This window comes from Athalia rosae, chromosome 7 (genome assembly GCF_917208135.1).
Source record: "Athalia rosae chromosome 7, iyAthRosa1.1, whole genome shotgun sequence".
In the NCBI taxonomy this organism is placed as follows: Eukaryota; Metazoa; Arthropoda; class Insecta; order Hymenoptera; family Athaliidae; genus Athalia; species Athalia rosae.
In genome coordinates this window covers 4,693,338-4,715,649 of record NC_064032.1, presented here as the reverse complement: position 1 = coordinate 4,715,649, position 22,312 = coordinate 4,693,338, and the positions used below count along the sequence as shown (strand labels likewise).

At 39.7% G+C, this 22,312-nt stretch overlaps 3 protein-coding genes across 15 annotated transcripts in view; 1 reads left to right on the top strand and 2 right to left on the bottom strand.

Annotated features, from left to right (window-relative positions):
* LOC125501667 overlaps positions 1 to 9,977 on the bottom strand; it is an 18,174-nt gene extending 8,197 nt beyond the window's left edge. The window contains exons 1-6 of one of the 4 annotated variants that reach the window (XR_007279274.1): positions 9,853 to 9,977; positions 6,095 to 6,244; positions 5,377 to 5,609; positions 5,236 to 5,302; positions 1,004 to 1,108; positions 402 to 785 (exon numbers count right to left, since the gene is read on the bottom strand). Coding sequence is in view for 1 of the 4 variants with exons in the window: in XM_048657993.1 (XP_048513950.1) it covers positions 735 to 785; positions 1,004 to 1,108; positions 1,660 to 1,767; positions 2,085 to 2,135 (315 nt within the window). In the remaining 3 variants the exon portion in view is untranslated. Of the gene's footprint in view, positions 1 to 401; positions 786 to 1,003; positions 1,109 to 1,659; positions 1,768 to 2,084; positions 2,418 to 5,235; positions 5,303 to 5,376; positions 5,610 to 6,094; positions 6,245 to 6,412; positions 6,555 to 9,852 lie in introns of those variants that run through there. The other 3 variants (XR_007279273.1, XR_007279275.1, XM_048657993.1) reach the window with 3 other exon arrangements.
* Positions 1 to 13,656, top strand: part of LOC105687880 (tetraspanin-18) — an 18,478-nt gene extending 4,822 nt beyond the window's left edge. For 4 of the 7 annotated variants that reach the window (XM_048657990.1, XM_020850746.2, XM_048657991.1 and 1 more), the window contains exons 2-9: positions 4,159 to 4,291; positions 4,542 to 4,640; positions 11,042 to 11,170; positions 11,262 to 11,336; positions 11,414 to 11,518; positions 11,642 to 11,806; positions 11,901 to 12,042; positions 12,498 to 13,656. In XM_048657990.1, coding sequence (XP_048513947.1) covers positions 4,232 to 4,291; positions 4,542 to 4,640; positions 11,042 to 11,170; positions 11,262 to 11,336; positions 11,414 to 11,518; positions 11,642 to 11,806; positions 11,901 to 12,042; positions 12,498 to 12,532 — 810 coding nt within the window. In that variant the 5' untranslated portion in view covers positions 4,159 to 4,231 and the 3' untranslated portion in view covers positions 12,533 to 13,656. The remainder of the gene's footprint in view (positions 1 to 4,158; positions 4,292 to 4,541; positions 4,641 to 11,041; positions 11,171 to 11,261; positions 11,337 to 11,413; positions 11,519 to 11,641; positions 11,807 to 11,900; positions 12,043 to 12,497) is intronic. The other 3 variants (XR_002305491.2, XR_007279272.1, XM_020850815.2) reach the window with 3 other exon arrangements.
* LOC105686341 (mediator of RNA polymerase II transcription subunit 14) lies at positions 13,554 to 22,312 on the bottom strand. Of its 4 annotated transcripts, none has more exons than XM_012401258.3 (22): positions 21,865 to 22,312; positions 21,613 to 21,745; positions 21,354 to 21,527; positions 21,141 to 21,266; positions 20,886 to 21,065; positions 20,598 to 20,791; positions 20,388 to 20,505; positions 20,168 to 20,309; positions 19,889 to 20,093; positions 19,673 to 19,832; positions 19,398 to 19,605; positions 18,951 to 19,159; positions 18,624 to 18,870; positions 18,403 to 18,546; positions 18,179 to 18,322; positions 17,932 to 18,104; positions 17,659 to 17,853; positions 17,319 to 17,573; positions 16,991 to 17,234; positions 16,113 to 16,912; positions 15,774 to 16,037; positions 13,554 to 15,688 (listed from the first exon to the last, which is right to left on the bottom strand). In XM_012401258.3, exons 1-22 carry the CDS (start codon positions 22,011 to 22,013, stop codon positions 15,524 to 15,526), a joined length of 4,629 nt encoding a protein of 1,542 aa, XP_012256681.1. In that variant the 5' UTR covers positions 22,014 to 22,312; the 3' UTR covers positions 13,554 to 15,523. The 4 variants fall into 4 exon arrangements, with proteins under 4 accessions (XP_012256681.1, XP_012256770.1, XP_012256502.1 ...); XM_012401347.2 differs by having other exon boundaries at positions 18,951 to 19,126; XM_012401079.3 differs by having other exon boundaries at positions 20,168 to 20,505.

The window sequence follows — 22,312 nt, the reverse complement described above, 5'->3', positions numbered from 1 at the left end:
CTGGAACAGAAGGGTGGGAAAATGGATTCCGGAGTCATGAGAATCATAACTCATCTGTCGTACCCTCGCATTATAATACTATACACCTCGCGCAATTTGTGCGCCATCAGGGAAAGAAAGCAGAAGAAGACGACGACGCCGCCGCCGCCGCGTTAAAATTAACAACAAAATACCGCCGGCGTTTATACTCTTACGCAATTTTATACGCTTGTGCAGAGAAGAAGTTTTTCACTTGCTCCGCACTCCCCCCCCCCCCTCCTCCCCCTCATCCCCCTATAATAAAGCGAATGAAATCGAATGAATGGTAATGAATGGATAAAAGCCGGGTACTTGTACCTAAGCGCATACGTACGTACGTAAATAGGTGTGAGCTCCCTACGGCTTGTGCGTTACGCACGTACTTAAAATCCGTCTGCTGTAAAGATGCTAAGACGAGAGGAGGCTTTTGGCTTGATCGCTTTTGCTGCACTGCACAGCGTCCTTCTCGTCGGCGGGATTTTTTCGGCGTTTCTCGCAGCCTCATGCGCGACGACAACGACGACGACGACGACGACGATAATGCCGCAGAAGAGGAGGGAATGAAAAGCAAGAACATCCGGGCACGTGCAACGGTGTTCGTGAAGCCTCCGGGCGTCTCGAAGTAGTCCGGGATCCGAAGTTTCAACGAGGGTCGTCGTCGTCGTCGTCGTCGTCGTCGACTTTCATCGTAGTCGCGATGCGTATTATTTCGTCGGTTACGGTCGATTCCGATCCTCCTCGTCGTCGGGGAAGTCGAGTGAAAGTGGCTGCAACCCGAACCCCCGTAATATATACATGTATAGCATGTATGCCAACGCCCCGATTACCCTTCAACGTGTGCAGGTACGGGTCTTGTACAACCGCATAGTTTCCCAGGGATATTGTCCCCGGTCCCGTTCGTTAACGATACGCGACCCTCTCCTCCGGAGAAAATGAGCGGAGCCGAAATGAGCCGAAGATCTGTCGAAATTGTAACAGGGCTTACCGCGTTTCCGGCGAAGTTGATCGGCCTTTTGAAAATCGACGGGGTCCTCTCGAACCACTTCGGACGAAATATCGCGGGCTCCTCCTCGACGTTCTCCAACGACACCTGGAAGACGGAAAAAAAAAAATTAGAGGAATCTCGGGACACGATATAACAACGCAAAAAAAAAAAACCAGGCGGCTCGCCCCACGCACGTTTACGTTACAGCTCGCTCTCATTATCATCACGCGGAGATCATCGTTGTCATCGTCACGAGGGAGAGAATCGTGCGCTCCGATGATAATCGTAACGTTGTTAATATTAAACTTTCATAATATCGCTTATAATAACGGTGATACCGTTGGATTACCGCATACCTCATTCGATTTCTGAACGATCAACGTCGTTGGCGAACATCGTGGAAAATGCTATCAGAGTCGGTGACCAGCCCATGAATTCCAAAAATTTGATGCTTCGGAGCATAAAATTGTTCGAGTTTCGTATTAGTTGAGTTTTTTTTTTTTTGTTTTTTTTTTGTTTTCTGTCGAAGAACATCGTCGCCGTTGAGCACCTGCCGTTCCACCATACCATTATATACCCTCTCCCTGTTTTTTTCATGGAGGTATTACGAGGACCTTAAATTTTTTCGGTCAAGAATTTAGGTGGCTACCTTATACCTGTGCATCGGAGGCTATCCGGATATTCTCACGATCGATTTTCCAGAAGAAGTACAACAACATTCGATAGACGACGAGGGAATAGGAGAGGGCCCCGCGGAAGACAATCTGCGAAGAAAATAAAAGAAGAGGATTCGAGAGCGCCGACAACAATGATTGTACATACAACGGAATTACGATCGTTATATTCGAGTTGAAAGTTGTTTTTTTTTTCCCCGCCCCCTGCAGATGCTATATAGAGGGGAGAAGGAAAAGTTCCTCCGAATCAAACGCTCCGCTAAAACGTATCGCCGCAGACTTCCGCGTATGAAATTTCATTACGCGCGTAGTTAAATAAAATATAATACGAATGGAGAATGGAAAGGAAGTCCTTTAGATGAAAATATACGAATGCGTAGGTACGTGTGGTGCGAAGGTGTACATGCCTGCTCCGTGACTGCGCAACGGTGGAGTTGATGCTGCAGGTGGTGGTCCATACCGGGTATCGCGCGTTCTCGTCTTTATACGGGGATATAAACCGTATAAAGAACCGCGGCGAATATCTGGGACGATGAATTCTTTAAAAAACGATATGATAGACCTGCTCTTGACATCCGACACCACCGCTGCGCACCGTTTCAACGGCAACGCGCCGCCGTCTGGATGGCGGTTGACTGAAACGAATGTCGCTCGACCACCGAGTTGTCGAACATTTTGCCGTTTTTTGCTCCGGCTTATCTAGCCCCTGCTGTTGTTATTGCCCTGGACCGGACGGCGAGTGATACAAGTGTTCGGTAACCGATGAGAAAAACAAAAATACATAACAATGGAAATTCGTTTTGAATTCATTTCGCTGACATGGAAATGCGTCAGAGTACGCTAATCTAATCTTATATTTATACCGTTTAAATTCGTACGTACGGATGCGTTGCTTGCAGTTAGGTTGACGCGTCATTTCAGATCGTACGTACTTACAACATGAATGATTTGAACGAGCCAAATTTCGGATAGCAGGAGTTCGAAACCGTCACAAAGTACGCGTTTCGATTGCGGGAATATTTGACGAGCTGCGCAACGCAACGGCGGAAGTGGAAACTAAGTTGCGAACGCTCGGCCGCGACCCGCCATACTTCAAAATTTGAATTATTGGGATTATTGGGCCTGAAAACGACGCGATTTTAAAATCGATTTCACGGCACTTTCGGAGCGTATTTTGACCTCGGGTACGCGAATCCTTCGAGTAAATTGACCTTCGAATTTTGATGTTTGCTGTAGATATCGAAATGATCTACGAGCATTTAGATATTTCAATTTCCTTGCTCCGAATAGCGACAAAATGGCGATAGCTCGATCATCCCTATAGACGCCATCATGGTAGAGAAATCAATTCTTAATTTTTAGAGAAAACTACCTATGTGATGATCGTTACTTAGAAAAAATGATATAAGAATAAAAAGGAGTACAATCGAACGCGCGGTTGGTTACCAGTACTATCAATGTGAGATAGTATATTGCTTGGAAATATATTGTCAATATAATACACTTGTCATCGCATTGTAACACACTGTGTATATGTATGTGTAATGTACACACATACTATTTATTTATTCCGCACCCGTATGTACGACTCCAGCGATATATGTACCTATGAGCGTTCTGTTTGTTACGTACCTACTTATTCTACAAGACAATAAAAATAACAATTATATTATTTGTTTGTTATTTTACATTCACTAACTACGTTCCTTCCTCAATTCATTCCATCGGAACATCTTCTTGGCATCGTATATGACGAGCATTTCTAATGCGTGCAATATGTGATTGAAATATAACGTTAGAAGCCAATTTAATATGCACGCTTTATAAATAAACGTTTACGTATTCGTTACACGTGATGTCGTGTTCAGTATTTACACGCATCATCGACATGGATTAATTAAAGGAGTTTTATATCGGGGTATCGATTTTCTTTTTTTCTTCTCCATAAAACTCCTTTTTTTAACGATTTCGCCCCGGCAAAGTCTCTATAAAGTTCGTTAATTAGGTAAACAAGTTATGCCCGCATATACCAAAGAGGTGTGTTCATTGTTCTATAGCTATATAAAAGCAGCGAAAAATAATTAGGCGCGGTTTATCGAGCAAGGACAGAAATTATTTTCGCTTCACTGGGGCATAATTATAATCCTGTAACAATGATGATAAAAATAATATTAATATCATTAATTTACATAAGCTTAGCTCGTCGCCGTTGCAACGTAGTTTTGTAAACAACACAATATTATTATTATCCATACGATCCTCCTCCTCCTCCTCGGAGCAGCTATTATACTTGGATAAATTTGGGTTAGAGCAGTTCGCATAATAAAGAGGATAAGTGGAACGTTTAGCAGTTATAAGAGGAAGGGAAAAAAGAACGATAATTTGATATAAGTGGATAACTAATTTGGACCTTATGTTAATTAATTTCATCATTCGTCTTTTCTCTTGTTTCATTCAATTTTTTTTTTTCTCTTTTTTCAGGTGTGACGAGTATCCTCCCTTCGGTTTCTCTTTCTCGCCTCCAGGAATATAACCGGGATTACGAATTTTCAAAATGGGGTGTGGCTCGCGATGCGCAAAGTACTTTTTGTGCTTTTTCAATTTCATATTCTTCGTAAGTATTATATTTTTCTTTTCCTTTTTTTTTATAACACAATTACACGAATATGGATGACTCTCTTATCTCATGATGCTAAACTCCGCGGTTGATTTAATTAATTATGTTTCAAGTAGACAAATTGCGCAGTCCGGTAAATAAGATTGCCTTACATACATATATCATTGTCTATTTACCCGTTACTTTTTTTCGTAACATTTTGAAAACTCTTAAGTCAATCTAAAATTTTTCATAATTTTATCATCAGGTCGCCGGTGGAGCGGCTCTGGCAGTTGGAATATGGTTGGTAGCTGACAGAAATTCCTTCACAAATCTGATCGCCAAGGTTGACCAGGCAGACGTTTTGGTGAGTTTATTGTTTCTATGTTTTTTTTTTTTGCTTATGCTTTTTCGCTCCGACTCGTAGCTCTTTTAAAATATACATTTCATATTTACGGAGGTGCGGATTAAATAAATATCAACCCACACGCTATACTTAAGCTGTATAATGATATCGGAGGGACCGTCCAGGAGAACGTATAGAAAGCTCGCAACGTTCACCTGTGTTTTATCTCACTGCGAGACTCTAAAACTATTTCTACACCGTATACATACATACTATAATGCATACAATCTTTACGAAGGCGAAAACGTCGTTTTCATTGTCGAAGGAAAAAATGATATACCTTGTACCGTCCCATTTCAACTGCATCTTATAATAACAGAGAGACGTTGCAAACGAACGTTTACAACGTCAAGATTCCAACTTTCACGTGCGACGAAGATCTTCGTCTTAATTATAATTACGATATAATTTTGTACATAATCGCTATATACTCAAATAGGTGGGTACGTAACGTGTGTCTGTATACTTATTGGTCGATCAACCGAAACCGTTGTCCTTGATCTAAAAATCTCGCTCGATGTTCAACAATTATTGTACGTTATTAGAAGGTACATACCTGCGAGTCGAGATCTCCGTGATAAATGTTTATCGTCGTCTGCGCCTCCGAATCGAACCGGAAGTAACTGGAATAAAATCAAATTAATTCGATATGTAGGACGGTGATGACGGGATGCGCGATATCGTTAAATCTGGTTACCTGTGTTTAGATTTCGGTAGTTTTACGCCACACAATTCCGTCCGTTGTTTCCAAAGTGTGTAATACTGTTATAATCGATTAACCAGTTTTTATTATTTATTTATTTATTTATTTATTTTTTTTGCTTTCATAGCAGTAGGTCATCGTGGTCGTAATCGTAATTGGTTTATACTATCAGCCAAGTCGCGTGTCGGTGCGTCTTTCCACCAGTCTTCTCTTCGAGATGAAGGATCCTACGGGCAGAAAGAAAAGAAAAAAAAAAAACACACACGAATAAAAAAGTAGTAAAAACTACGACAATCCGCTGGCCGTACGAAGTATAAAGTATTCCGTTTGATATCCCGTTTACATTCGAATGTCAACGACATCCATTTTTTGATACAGTCGGTCGGTATATTGTAGTCCGTATACCGGAAGACGACCTAGATCTTCAAGGATCTAATTCCGCGGAGCGTCGAATTTACAAAAATATAGACCAGACTAAATTGCTGAAATAATACAATGAACTGCCGCAATTTATATTTTAATTAACGTGTACTACGGTATGCGTAAGTTTCAGCGCAAGTATCACAGTTAGAAAAACGTATTACACGAAGAAAAAAGGGTTGAAAATTGGCTATGCAATCAACGCTATTATACATTACGTCTACGTTGGCTCGCGCACATATAGGTATACATATATGTCAACGGTCCTGTTCGTGTCGTGACCCCGACTTACGACTCGAGAACGTGCCTCGAATAGCGATCGTCTTCGCAACGGAACCGGGATTTTATCCCTTCGAGTCGAGAATTGAACGACAACTTTGAATGGAACTGGCAGACTCCGTTCGAACAGTATACACTCTCCTAATCGCTCCATCGTCGTGTTCTGCAAGCGGAAAAAAAAACAATTCCAATTCGGTCAGGTTCATATTTCAATTTTTTTTGCACAACGTCGCCAACACTCGGCGGTTTAGAATATACGCCGAAAGAGATGAAGCGACAAAAAGGCTAAGGGAAATAAAAAATAACGGGGAGAAGAAAAAGGCTGTCGGACCTTGACCGCTAAGAGAAACGCGACTTTTTAGGGCCTCCACACTCGTCATCGACTGGTCGGCTCGTATACCTATACATACAAATACTTTATACGGAAACGAAAGAAGCACGTGCATCTGGGTTTTGAGAGCGACGTTCGGGAACTGCCGATCGTCCGTGTAGCTTCGGCCACACCTGTTGCTTTTTATGCAACTTGCACGACCGCTATAAATATATATATATACATACATATATTTCCACATACTCGGAGCGTCTTCCGGTTTTCTACCCAACCGTTTTACACGTACGTACATTCCCCTACGCCGTGCACGCTGTTTTCTAAACGCAAAATAGACGTTTGATTTGTACGCACGCGTACATACCTATACAATATATCTCTTTAGATCTATTAGCGAGCGTATTTTCGTATCGTAAAACGAAGGTAAGAGTAGGCCATGCCCTAACGGTTCACATCTCGCCCACGTCGAAGGAAGACGTTTAAAAATTTCCAAGGGCCCGCCGGACGATGAGGCTCGAAAGAATTTCTGCCGCGAAAACCGAGGCGCGTATATTAAACGCGACGAGGAAAGACGAGTACTCGGTCGCTTGTTCTGTTCAACGATAATATCCTCCCACGTGGAAGTCTCCTCCGCCGAGTTTGATGAGACCAGAGGCGTCCAATTATCCCGTCAACGTCGGGACAACCGGCGAGCCAGTCGGCAGTCGCTGATTAATTGCTTTTTCCGAGCCCTTATTCCGCCGCTCACAGTAATGCAGAATATTTTCAAGTACTTCGACCACCGACTTTACTCACAATTAATATAGATCGTTACAGTCGTTATGGGCTCGTTCTTTAATTATGCACATAACTCTTTAATATGCACCGCCCGTAGCCGTGCTACTGTAAAACAACAATAACGAGATTTAATCACAGGAACTATTTACTATTTTCGCATCTATGATATAATGCAGTAATAATTCCCGCAGCGGTGTATGACGTATGTATTTTCTGCGATAACTGCGCGGTTTATTTTTTTTTTCTTTTTTTATTCTATTTTATTGGACGGATTCTTTGGATTTTTTCCCCAAAGACACACGGATGATTTAGGCGTTCTTCCAAAATGTTAATTGACATTGTTGCTCATCGGAGAATCCAAACTGTAACAGCGTTATTCATAAATTAGACCCCCAATAAAAGCAAGAAATAGAAAAACAAGTCAACTCGGTCGGTTAATTGATTTAAATTGCAAAGATCCCAATTAATATTCACTGAAAATCAACTCACATGTATCATCTCTCCGCAAACTATAATTTCCATTCCGCATAGCGTGGCTTGAAATTATAAAATTATTTTGAAAGCAGAAAATTTGTAACGCCATTATTTGGACACGATATAGACATACCATACCATGCGGCGATCTATTTAATTATTTGAATCGTTTTACCCCGTGGCAAGACAGCGTAACGTGTATAGAAAGTAAGTTGAGTAAAATAAAAAGGAGGGGAAAAAAAAAAACCCAACATTTATACAAGAAAAAGAATGAATTGAAAAAAAAAAAAAATAAAAAATAAAAATAATAAACAAATAAATAACCGTTACTTTCGACTCTCGATTATAATACACATCAAGTCCAAGGGAAAGTGACGCGAAGTCCATGTACAGTACGTATTATATCTCGACTGTTATTTCGTACGAATGTGTTGTCTTACGTAATTATATATATAAGATTGACGATAATTAAAATCAGGTAGGTGTATCTTTAACCGGAACCCGGTATGACTTTATCATTATAAATTGTGTACGGACAATTATGCGGAGTAATTAATTCTTCAAATTCTACCCTTACGACCGTTTGATATTTTTCTCGTATCTCGGCATAGAATATCAGGTGTATACATCTTTCACAATAATTAATTCGAGTAACGAACATCAATCAAGATCAATTCGTCACATAATCACAGAAATCGTTATCGATACCGGGGTGTCTCTTCGCTCCGAATTATTTAACATATCAAGCTTTCCTTTATACGTTCCCGCGTTCCATCAAGCAGTCCTCATCCAATCAATAATTTCCTGTTGCTGCTGACAACGCGCCGCAGAAAGCTCGCACAGCGTACGAATCCCCACGAAACCCCCATAGCGCAACCCCCGTGTAAAATTTATGGTATATTCCATCCGTTCTATACACCGATATCTTAACGCTTTTTTCGCTACAGTTTTTTGCAGCAACAAACGGATCGAAGGGGTGTTCTGTACTTTCGTTATGGTTTTACGGCGTTTTTATCCCTCTTACCGATTTTTATATTAAAATTTCAGATCGCAGACGTCGTGACAATCAGATTCTTTTTATACGGATGTAAAAGTCGGTTTGGTTGAGGCAAGAAAATGTGGAACGTTTCTCATTTCCTGGTCAGTTATTACAAGCGCTTGTATTGTTTGGACTGTAGGTATGGTGTGATTTTTTTTTTATGCGCCGCGACGTCGGATTTCTACGGATATTATGCGAGAATTTGAAAAATCACGGCACGCGAGGATAGTCGATATCGGATTGTAATCGTGAGCTTTGTTGTCAGGCGTGCCTACATAAAATTTCCTATACACACAACGAGTGTGTATATGTATACATAGTTACACATATACCTTATACCTCCCATTTCCGTTCGTTCGATAATTAAAATCCAATAATAATAGTTTCGCGTTACTTCGTCAATTTAATTATTAGCCTATCGCTAATAGCTATTTACAGTAATGTATTTTTACATAGATATATCTATGTGCTGAATTTTGGTATACTATATACACACCGACTGTATATACTTTTTGATATGCCTCTTAGCTGTTATTTAAATATACAAATAGGCACTCATATATTGTCTGCAATACTATATCAGTATTTTTGATAAATCACCTAATCGTCCGACCTATTCATAATCTACAGTAAAAATTTCTCAACCGATGTGCAGAGGCGTCACAATTGCGCAAGTTTTTACGTACATCTACGTATACGTAACACTGGAGTCCCTAGAAGGAGTCTACGCAATACCATAGCACTGTAATATACTAAACAATATAGCTGTAAAAAAAGGGTTCCAAAAAGGACTCTGTGAAAGAAATTTCGAAGATGTTTGTTTCAAGTTTCTCTTTCTCCTTATCAAATTGGAGAGCCTAACCAGCTGTCTTCCATGATCTGGTGTTTTGAATTGCTATACATATATTTTATAACTTTTTTCTTTTTTCATAATTTCTGTGTACGATTACCTTTGCAAAGGTATACGTAAAGTCGTTCCGCACCCTTGTACAGAGATATTTCCGCGATGTTCGTTCAGTTCAGCCGGTATATATAATATTTGCGTGTGTAATACCTATACGTAAATGCCCAAATAGCGCGAAACGTTTATAATACGGATATCCTATACGCATACACCGAACAACGTATAATCTTATAAGATAATCAGGATTACCTTTGAACATGCGACTTCGCGCGTTAAAAGGTTCTAACAAATTGATTTCTATGCCAAAACTAAGTAAGTAAGTAAGTAAGTAAAAAACGGCGGCATTACGTGCCGGCTGATATTCTTGTTAAGACGCTGGAAACGGACTAGCTATAGAAACGCGCTCAACAGGTGCCTATTTATATACTCGTAAGGAACAAAAGAGAAAAAGAAAAACCCTGAAGAGTATCATCATTTGATTCTCATACCGTTCGTAATCACATCACGATTGCGTTACCGTGGAATGACTGTGTCATACAGTTATTTACCACTTTTCCTTCGCATTCGTATGTTTCTTTTAATTTAATGATGAAGAAAAAAAAAAAAAAAAAAAACGTGCACGCGAACAGTGCTATTCCTGGATTGCAACGATACGGTTTGTTGCAGATTTTTACATATCGGATGCACAGATAGATAGAAATAATCGTTTTAATGAGAGTCCAGGCATGTATGTATATTTTTCGCTTTATATAAATAAATTTCAGATATGCTGATCTTGAGTGTTATACTTCTTGGAATATAATAGCGACGAAGAAGTATATAGGAAGAAATTTCTACGACTGTCGGACGCGGCGACAAAAAAATTCGTGAAAGTATCAGAACCGCGTTTCGTAGCACTGGAAGAATAGCAAGTGGATGGGCTACTTACGGTATTTTTTTATATAGAAAAAATATATATGTATATATAAAACGAAACCTTTTGATTCGGAAGCGAAAATAATAACGTGAAATAAAATGTATACTTGATCAGGCGCCGCGCAGGCTCTCGACCCCGAGAATCGTACAGATGATGATGACTCCTCTTGATAATTTCCTGGGGAGATTGTCACGATGGATGAGTGACCAATTCATCCGTTGCTCCTCTTCTTTATTTCTCTCTACTGCTGCCGATGCTGCTGCTACCGTTGCAGAGCAACATCATTTCATAGCTCGCTGTCGGAGAGATAAATAACGAAAAAATAATTGAAAAAAATGAAAAGAAAATGCATTAAGGTTTCGCGAATGATTATTTCGACGAGATGGTGTTCAAGTTCATTTGACTTGACGATTTCTGTTTAAATGTTCCGATGCTTGATACTCGACACTAACAAAATTACGTTTTATCGATAAAACAAACGTACCTGCAACAATTATAAAATGATTATTCGCTTTATTTCAGAACAAAACTGACGCCGAGGTCATCAGATTAATCGCCTATATTCTGATAGCGGCTGGGGCGCTAACATTTGTTGTCAGTTTTCTCGGATATTGCGGAGCTATGTTCGAATCTCGATGCCTCTTATGCTTCGTGAGTTTCTATTTGTTTAATCATTTTTTGAGTCGATTTTCCGACAATCATCAAGCTTGCATCTACTTACCTAATTTGATTTCATCTTCAGTACGGAGTTCTCTTGGTCCTGATTTTGGTACTCCAATGTATAGCGGTTGGATTGGCGTTCGGATTCAGAGAAGACGTGAGTGAAAATCGACATCTACGATGTAAATATATTTAACACAAACGTATCAAATCATTGAAATATCTTTTTTGCAGGCCGAGAATGAAACTCGGAATTTCTTCAAGTCTACAATCAAGTTTTACGCGTCCTCAGACAAAGCTGAAACGGTCACGGTCGTGTGGGACGGAATTATGACTCAGGTAAAAGCGACAGATTATTTTCTTCTTTCCTACAAGATTTATACTCACATTTCTCGAATTTCATGGATGTGGACGTAGAAAAGTTGTCATTCTTTCTCTTGTTTGCCTAACGATAAATTACAGCTCCATTGCTGCGGAGTTGAAAGTTACCTCGACTTTCGTCAAAGCACAAATTGGACATCGGCTGGAAAATTGGTACCCGAAGCTTGTTGCATGAGAGAGGACGGACACATCACAGATCTGGATTGTCCAGTTAGCCCAACCGCTCAAAATTCATACTACCAAACAGTAGGTTCTGAAATAATATAAAACCGGATGAAAAATTAACATTGAATCAAAGCAAAGATGAGTACAATTTATATCTTTGATTTTTTTTCCAAAGGGCTGCTACGGAGCGATGGTTCGAGTTATCGAGGAAAATGCAGCGATAGCAATTGGTGTCGCAGTTGCACTAGCATTCGTCGAACTGTTGGTCATCATCCTTGCTTTGTATCTCGCCTGCTGTTACTGGCGTCCACAACATGGTAGGCTTGGGATTAAAGTTAGTTACTAGGATATGAATGAACAATAGCATTGATATACCGTCCGTGAAACTACCGATGGTTTCATCTGTAATTCAAAAGAGAGAAAAGAGAATACAGTTAAGAAAAGGAAAAAGAGATAGTCACATCAATTTTCTTGTTGGAAGACAAAAAAAAAGAATTCAACAATGGAAATCTCTATTTCTTTTTCTTTCAAATGCTTAATAAAAATTTTGCTTGATGCTTTCATATGTATATTAGAAACTTGAATTTGCGCTAACGTATTCCTAATACTATACTATACGTCTGAATTTGACAGATTTTTTTTTTTTCTATTTTCTTTTAATCCGACAAATCCGAGTCGACGCTCTTACTTATGATCAGTAAATGCAAAGTAAGCTCGTACCATAATGGTTTTGGGTTGATATTCTTGATACAATTATTAGGAATGTTTTTAGCTTGTGTAGATGTTTCGCCAAGACAGGCCTGGTGATGAGGTGATTACGGTGTGGTGGAGTGATCGTGAAGTGGGATAATGGGAATAGTTTGGTTCCAAGTAAGAATGATGCGAAGGTGTCAATTGGCAGTTGACCTCTCTTCGTCGGCAGCCTGTTAACACGGTTCTATTGTTACCTAGAGCATTTAATGTACATTTTCACCTACTTTTTATATATATCATTCAACTATACCTACTATGTAGCACTGCGCCTCTATAATTCGCCTGCATGATAATATCGGCTAATTTTCTCAACATCCAACATGTAGAATGATGCGATTTTTGGATCCGCCGCTTGTATCTTGTATAAAATTCATGTCCAACTGATAAGGTATACCGGTGATTTAGCACATAATATCATTGAAAATCATCGTGCCAATCTGTAAGACTGAATGACCTCTATTTTTTATGAGTCCAAAACACTAACGGTAAGTGAAAAAGTACCAAGTTATGTCACAAACCAGAGTGGCATAATGGAGACAAAATCAGCTATCCTGTTACCTAAAATGAAGTAGATTATCTTTACGTGTGTAGATTTTTAGTCTAACACATTTACCTACGAGGAATTTTTGTTCCGGCCGGTTTAACTTCAACAATTCTTAGTCGGCCCAATCAATCCGGTTCTTCTGTTCATCTCCAGCTCTAAAAAACACATGTAATACATAATAAATCTGTACTTCTTGCATTCATTCAGCAGTCTATTAGCCAAAATTTTCGTTGCAGTGTTAACTTGTTGGTGCTGCTGTTGAGGAGAAAAGTGCACATGGACCAACTCTGATATTTGAATAGTGCCTTCTAGCATTCACTGATACTGAGAGCCTGTAGCGCTCGGATGCCTTCCTTGCTTGCTTGACGCAAACTACCCCTAGCCTTTAGCTAGCCTAGGCCCGGTTAGCAGCGGCAATTATCATCATCTCTAATGTGCACACCGACTGATACTTTGCGCCAACCTTCAGGCTTGCTACAAACGTAGAATGCATCATTTTTGTTGAATGTCTCTTCATTGTTATATTATGTGTATACTTGTCAATAATTATACTGACTATACACCCACTATTTTTTTTTTTTATCATTAATATTTTTTTTTAACTATAAACAGATGAATATAAAAAAAAAAGAAACTATACAACGATTATCATTTTATAAGCACCTGTAGATCTGTGAACAAGCTTATCACTCTCCCATTGCAAAAAACCTGTAGGTTTAGTTTCACAAAACTGTTGATGTTTTTACATACAATTATGTATTTGAAGCGTTATAAATATTATTTGTATTTATTTCTATTTGTTACGACCGTATTCGTCTCGTACTTTTAGGACCCTTATCATTAGTATCATGATTTTTTTTAATCAACTATCGGATTGCTCGAGATCAAGGATAATTGTTTACTTTTGCAATTGATTTTACTGATGAATCGACGATATTATTTTATTTGGGATACCACAGATAATTCAAATGGATATGAGCAAGAAAAATCACGCACAAGATTTTGCAAATGTTATACGAGTTCTTATTATCGCTGTGAATATTGATTGATAAATTTGTTCTATGAATTTAATTTGCACGTCCAGAAGATCGAAGTCTTATGCAACAAGATGACGAATAAATGAGAAAACTCAAGAACAAGACGAATCATATCTTTTCCAATGGATCCATTGATATTGTTTTAATTTATTTTGAGATAAAATGTTCTTTAGACAACGTGTGGATTGTTGTAAATTAATCTTGTATAAACGGGGAGCTTAGTGCCAGAGCTTCTTGATGTATTTAAATCGATTTTTAAAATTAACAAGTTCGAGTTGCATTGAATTTCAATATTCTTTTCTCAAACTGTAGGCCGTCCATATACATACATATATGTCTGTGCACTTTTTATATGAAAAAAATAAAATAATAGCACATTTTCTTTAGCGGCTATCAATGATTATGTGAATTTGCCCTGGTGCTGACTACCTCGAATATACATGTGTCACATTCATGTAGAATAACCATTAGAATTTTGGTCACAAGCCGAGGCTTTGAAATCTGCGTTAAAACTGCAAAATCTAAAGCCACGTCATGGAATATGTTTACATTTTTATACAGAGACTGATACCTGACCTAAAAATGTATATAATTGACGTTAGATAATCAATATACTCCGATGATTATATCATGAAGCATGGCTATCAAATATTATTATCTTATTAATATTATAAATTATAATTATAATTATACACAGTGAATGATATCAAAGATATCATTAATTTGTTAAGATTATTAAATGTTTTGTAAAAACTGTACACACAGAAGTAAAATAAAAATTTTATATTATTCTTAAGCCTTACACACCAGTGTACAGTGTGGCAATACACCTGTGTTATTGTAATATACCATCGATATTATATACAACAAATTTTGATAGGTGTAATGGTGTTGTCGAGAAGAAAAAAAGAAACGGTAAAAAACTATAAACAATTTTCAACATTCTGTGAATAAAGTTTATGCACCAGCATGTACTTGTGAACTCACATGTTATGATGAACAAGAAATATTATTGATCTTTTTTTATTCTATCATCTAAAATGTACAATGGAGATTGAGAAACACAAAATCATTAGACTTTCTACTATTTTATACAATTATGTCGCAATAAAAATCGTCCACTTTTCAAACTGACCACTGTTACTATCAACTGAATTACGAGGAGTCCGCTAATGTTCCAAAATACGTATTATCGATAAAAATAAACTGTGAACTTTTCATTACCTTAGAATTTGGTCCACTAGCTGCTCCGTGAATTTTCCTAGTCATATCTGAGGTCACTTGTCACTATGTTTAACACTGTTCTCCCCCCTTTCCCTCAAATAATCCTGCTGAACGAGTCTTCGTGTAGTTTAGGATTGGTAATAACACTTGATAATCACCATTAACTCATTATTGGAATCAATTCAGCCAGGCAGAATGGTTGTTCGATAAGCAATGCGAGGTGGGAGAGTAAAGCAAATCCTATTGCGGCGGTCCACCCATCATTCCCATGGGTGGCATGCCTTGAATTCCATATGGTCCTTGAGGAGGACCTTGACCTCCTGCCATAGGTGAATGCATCTGCATTGCAGGACTCTGTATTTGTTGAGTCGGTGTTACTTGACCTCCAGCTGGAGATGCTACGACCTGAAATGAAGACAATACCGTGCAGTTGTTCCCATCCTTGATTATCGAAACAAAATTAAACACTACGAGTTCAATGCTAGAATACCTGAGGCATGACGGGTGGTTCAGACGGTAGGGTGAGATTAGCAAGGAGATCTCTAACAGCTGGAAACAGCGAGCACTCCGAAGGATTTGCACCAAACTCGGCAAACCTTTTGAGTTGGAGGGATGCTGCAGCAGTTGCAGATGCTGGACCTGGATCCCTTTTCTCAGCTAATTGAGTTAAATTGCTACTAACATCGTACACTAATGGAAGAACGAGGGAAGGTGTTTCTCCCTGGTATTGAACTCCTATCCTGGTGATCTGCAGCTGATTTTCAGAAATATTATAGTCAGTAAAATTGTTCAGATTCGTGTAACGGCAACTCTTCAATTCATTACTTACGAAAAACAAGATTTTATTCCTGCAAACGAGAACGGCAGCCATTCCGGTGGGTACAATTGGTGTTGCCGATGGTGGTATTCTCAAGCACCATTGGACAGACCATTTGAGTTGTTGTTGTTGAACTAAACCCGGCACGAGCTCCAGTTTCATTATTTGAACAAAGTCTTTGAGAACATTAAACGGAACGTTCAGCATTTTTCCAAACCCGGACAGCGTGTTGGGTTTATAAGGTGGAGCAGCGGCTCTTGTATCAAAGAATTTTTCTATAATTTGTAGTTCTTCGAGCGTCCACTGATCTTTGTGCTCCGGCAAAGGCTGCATTTTAATATGCAACGATTGTATATGTTGGGGGTTCAACCCCACTCGACATTGGAGAGTTTCGACTTTGAAATGTACCACTCCTGGTTCGGTGCTGTTCACAGCAGTCAAGCAATCATCTGTCTGAATAAACCGTTGCAGTTGTCTACGCATATAAACACAACCCAGGAACCTTTCGAGAGGCGACAGATCGGGTCCAGGCAGACCTGACGGATGTGGGGACGGACAACACAGCAGTTCAAGAGCCTCGTGTGTCAAAAGTGTCGGAACAGCCCCAGCCCAGGACCTTTGAGGTAACACCCTAGATATATGACTTCCAGATTTGTGGTCGGACGCTTGCGGACTGTGAAGTGCAGCATGTCCCGGACTTTGCCCTGGTCTTGCCGGGGAAGGGCGTGGCACACTTGGAGATCCCGGCCAATTCGATGCAGCCGGAGAAGCCATGCTTTGCGATGACGGAAACGGGCTTCCATCAATGTGTCCTGAGGCAAATTTCGAGTTTCGAAAGATCCTTTTTATTGCCCCTACCAATATAGGGATAATTTAAAAAGTTGAATTACCTGTTTGCATGAATGAACTTGCGGGAGAATGTCCCACTTGAACATTACTGCACGGTCCTGGTGAGGAAGTTGGCATCAGACCAGCTGGACTAGGAACGTGCATTGCGTTGAGGGGACTGTTCGCAACTAATCCACCCGGGGATGGATGAGGCAGCATGTTGGGAGTATTAGGTGGTAGAGATGGTGGCGAAGCCAAGTTGAAAGAGGTAGCAGGACTGCTTCCAAAACTTTGATGCTGACTCGCCTGGGGAAATTAACTTTCACGGTTAATTGAATTGGAATCATTCAGCATTGACAAAATCTTTTTTACTTTATAGACCAAAATTACCTGTGATATATTTGCGGTATGAGGGCTAGCGGGAGTATGAGGGTTACTTCCAGAAGGTGGTGTCAAAGGAGGATGAAACCTCAGCCCATCCCTTTGTTGCGCCGGAGACTGTGGTCCACCGCGATGGTGACTTAAAAATCCGACACCGCTACTACCTTCGCTGTCCATAGTGACTGGCGAAGGTGGATTGTCGTCCTCGGATTGAGATCTTCGTCGGAATACAGCACTTTCGTCAACATATTTGGATAGGAAAGCCTATCAGGAGGTAGTTAGAAGCGTCATTAAAATGTGGCATGAATTACCATTGATTACAATACAATGCGAAACGATTGCTCCATACCTTCAAACCTTGCGTGGGCGTGAATTCATCGACAACGTTACTTCGATCGAAACGGCTATAGGCTCCATCTCTCAAACTGACTAATCCACTTCCCCTCATTCGTAATTCCAGACAATACATTCCTTGGTAAGCTAATCTGACCAACGTCACGCATTGGGGTATTATAGTAAACGTCTGTACTGGGACTTGAGGTCTCTGGAAAAACAGTAGAACACACAATTTTGTAGTTAGGAATTTAGACGACTTGAATGTTGAACGGCAAACGATACTTACGGAATTGTGTACACCTAATTGTGGAATAGTCGGTAACTTGCTTATGGATGACAGTGGTTGAAGTGTTTCATGCAAAATATGCACAATTTGCGCCAAGTTTCTATGCCTATTTAAATGCGCTTCGAGCTGTTCTTTCATCAGCGAGTGTGCATTTGTTGTATTGTTTGTCGGACCTGCCGTAATTAATAGAAAATTATTTCCCACACCTGTACAGAAAAACACAGACTACGTGAATAGATGAACTCACTCTTTCCAAAGACAAGTTTGAAAGCTTTGTCGTTTGTGCTCCATTGGATAGTAACCGTAGCTCCTCTGTTAGGTCCGTAAGCTAGGACCAATTTACTGTAGCTGTATGATTTGACGGTGACCATATTTCGCACGTTATATTTTTCTGGAAACGATATTACGAGTGAGGGACTGAATCTTTCAGGTGGGGAGTCAAGAAGATAAACAAAGTAAATTTATGTATACCCATTTTGAAGTATTCAGCCAGATCATGAACGATAGAATAAAGATGAACTATCTGCGCCCAATCATTAAGCAATGAATCTACAGTGCGAGACACTGCATCCGCCGTTCCCATTTCATATTGGAAATACACAGGTCGGCGTAATCCTGGAATAAAGTCAAGATAAAAAGCGTTAACATAAAAATAAAAGCGACAATAATATTTCGTTGTAACAGTTAATCACCTTGTTCTTTCGGATGACTGCTACTCAAAGGGCTGCTGTAAAAAACAAATTCTGCCATCCAAGTCTTGGCCATTCCTTTGCCCTGTACCCTGATGGAAACGCTTAGCAATCTCTTGAGCAGCGCCTGCCACGCTACACTTGATGCTATACTGGGCAATGGGGCTGGCAATTGCACAAGTTTCAAAACCAATGCTGTTGCGTTTGCTTCAACTTGGAGACCTTGATGTGCTATATCCCGTTTGGTGAGCTGTGACGATAGAAAAATAATAAACTTCAAGTGTCCACCACTTGACCAAAATTAAAAACCCATTCAAAGATAAAACTGACCTCTTGAGCGAGGGTAACGAAGGGAATCCTTTCGTCGCAAAGAGCCACAACATGTGCTAATTCAGGAATAAAATATGCGGGATGTTTAGGTCTTCTAGTTTGGCCTGTTCCGCTGGCGTCTGTGCGCCCTCCGGGTCCGCCACTTCTACGTTTGCCACCCCCTTTCTCGACCACTTCTGTAATGCACCCCCCATCTTGATCATTATTCCCTAAAAAATCCACCTGTTAATCCCCCGTAAAATTATGTAACAAAACTATGCCAGTACCACGATATACGTGGTGCCAGATGTTAAGTTTTAGTAGCGTGAATTTGTGCACTCTTTGCGCATCCAAGATTATTTACAATGATGTATTTAGAATGCAATTAGTTGTTAGTAGAGTTGCGCTCGTTAGACTACCAACACCACACTAACGGTGTAAGTATTTTTTTCTCTTTTCATTTCTTACCGCTGTCTACGCTCGTAAATGGGCCATGAGTAATGACAAATGTGTCAAATTCTATAAGAGTCAGAAGTTTCAGATACATTTTTGGTATCTCAGTCTCGATACTATCGTCATGCGGATCGTCTTCTATAGAACTGTGTTTGACAACTGCCAGATAAAACGAGCAATCTATTTCGCACTGGGTTGATTCCTTCTCCTTGAAAGCCACGATCTAATAACGAATGGTAAAAAACATTTGTCAACGCATCAACTCAGTCAGTTCAGAGATATCCTCTTACCAGTATAACATTTGGATGCCGATGTAATTGAATAAACATTCTATGTCTGCTAATTTTGGACATTGGATGATCGGGGTGATGCAGTAATGGCAAACGTTCGTGAGGTGTTGCAGGTAAATGTTGAAGTGTTTTTTCACAACGTCTTTGTGTGATCCAATACCTGGAAGTGAATGCAGCATTAGCATCTATTATAAAAAGATGCTCTGCGATTCCTACCTAAGCTCTGATATGAGTGTCGGAAGCCTAGAATGATCCCCGTTCAGAGTGGCGGTAAGTTCTGGTACAAGAGGAGCTTCGTATTGCGGTACATGGCATTGAAGCATTCCTGTATGAGTGTCGACTGTTACAAGTAATAGCTCGGCACGTAAACAGGGCTGCAAAATCGGCACAGACAAGATGGCTGGTGAACCAGCAAGGGTACCTGAACAGTTATTTTTATTTAAAAGAGAAATATTCAATGATGATATCACAGCAGTTCGATCAAAGTATACTTACATTCAACATCTTTTAGCATAGACTGCAATTCTTGTTTCAATTCTAAGAGCCTACTTCGTGTTCGAACGTAAATTGTGTGCACGAGTAGACATTCCATTGATAACAAGTCAGATCTTATAGCTCGATCGGCTATTTCACTTTCCTGTATAGAGGGGATGTTGCATTTGGTGATATTTTGATTATTCTTTGACACTGAATCTTGAGATGGTTTGAAACTCACTTTACTTCCCAAAGAAGGAATATGCACGACAGCCAGCGGCCTGGCAGGGTCGTGTTGATCGACTTGCACAGTGAGTCTGTAGCCTAATTCTGATCTTGGATCTTTGCTGGTCAATTCTCTAAATAAAAAAATTATAAAAAATTTAAGATGAGTAATGGACTCAAAATTAAACGTAGTGAAGTAACATAATGTATTGAAAAAGAAGGAGACCTCCAGTAAGATATGGATAAGCATTTTCCAGGTGTATACTCGTCAACGTGGATATGATCATCCAATCTATCACGTATTAATCTCAAGGTTTGTGAGTACAGTACTTCCAATTGCAAGGACTGACAGAAGTGATGTAAAATGTGATACACTTCTGATAAGGGTTGTGAAGTTTCTGCTAATCTTGATTGTACGACCTACCAGAAAATAATATTCAGTCATAATCTGCATTTGTAATTCAACACAGTATCAATAGATCACAATTACAATTTGGACCATTGGATTGCATACCTGATGTACATATCGAGTTTGCAGCGGATGGACCAGGGCTTTGCCATCACCGGTTTCTCGGTCAGAAACTAATATTTCTAATTCTAGTAATCGCCATGGTACTGTTGGTCCATCTCCCATTACGGTAAGTGAAACAGAAAATTCTTGTTCCACCATAAACGTTACTCGCCCTGCTTCAATCTGTGTTCATAATAAATGGTCATGAAAAACTTCGAATTTAGGAAGAACAACTGATCAATTCTAGCAAAATTTTACCTTCAGATTACGCATTTGTGGTAACAAATTTCCAGTTACTAATCGATGCTGAATCACTTGGTTTAGACGTTGCAGAGTACTTCTTTTCTCTGACGGTGTAATTGGATCGGGAGGTACTATTCTCTCCTGTAGTCACAAATGAGATTATATTTCTCAAATATCTCTGTTACATACATACACATTGATCATGACGAACAATTATTTGATACGCACTCTGATACAAGCAGGCAAACGGCTGTAAGTTCCAGTAGTGAGAACCTCAACCGCAGCAGGAATATGAAAATTCGGTAGCCTAGCATGAACTAAAGTTTCACGTGCCATCCTGGCCAGCATGTCAGCAGTGTCAACAAAGAGGAGCGATTGTTTATCCAGAAAGGCCATTATGTGCTAAATATGAACAAGAACATAATGTACAAATGTTTATGGTCTTCTGTTCCGACTGACTTGAATTGAAATAAATATTCTTACTCACCGCTGACTTATCTACTTTCGATGCACTATTTGCCCATTTTACTAGCGCCAATAAACGAACAAATAACTGACGGGTTCTTGCAGAAAAATTATAAATCTCAATTTTTCTCTCCATGTCTGTCTTCCGCGGTAATCTGAAATTTTGTAACGTACCAACACAAGTGAGAATTGTATTGAGTTCAATATATTCATGTCCATAACTCCTTGTAATCATCAATAGCAGAATATTCGATTCATGAATTCCTGTACTTACAATTCAGCGAGGACTGTAAGTTCGTGATAAGTTCTCTGGATGATGAAGTCTATCAACATTCCAAGAGAAATTGAACCACCGCGGTTTCCTTCCTGTGGTATATTATTTGCAACTGGGGTCTGATGACCCTCCAGAGGAACTGGAGCCATTTTCGCTATGTCGAATCCTTAACTATTTGATTGACTGCTATTGAGTTGTTTTTCGTTCAATTCGTCAAACAATCAAGTAATATGTAAGGGTTAGCTCATGAAATCGACGAAATGCGAACACAGATCTGGTTTGCGTTGCATATGCAAGCACTGTTATTTGATCCACACGAAAAATCCTTTCACATTACACCAGACTATTTTTGTTGCAACTTATTAAGTTTGCAGGACCAAGGAACTCACCAATTTACAGAATAAACGTAATTGACATTGGCACCAATTTACACATGTCTCCATTTTGG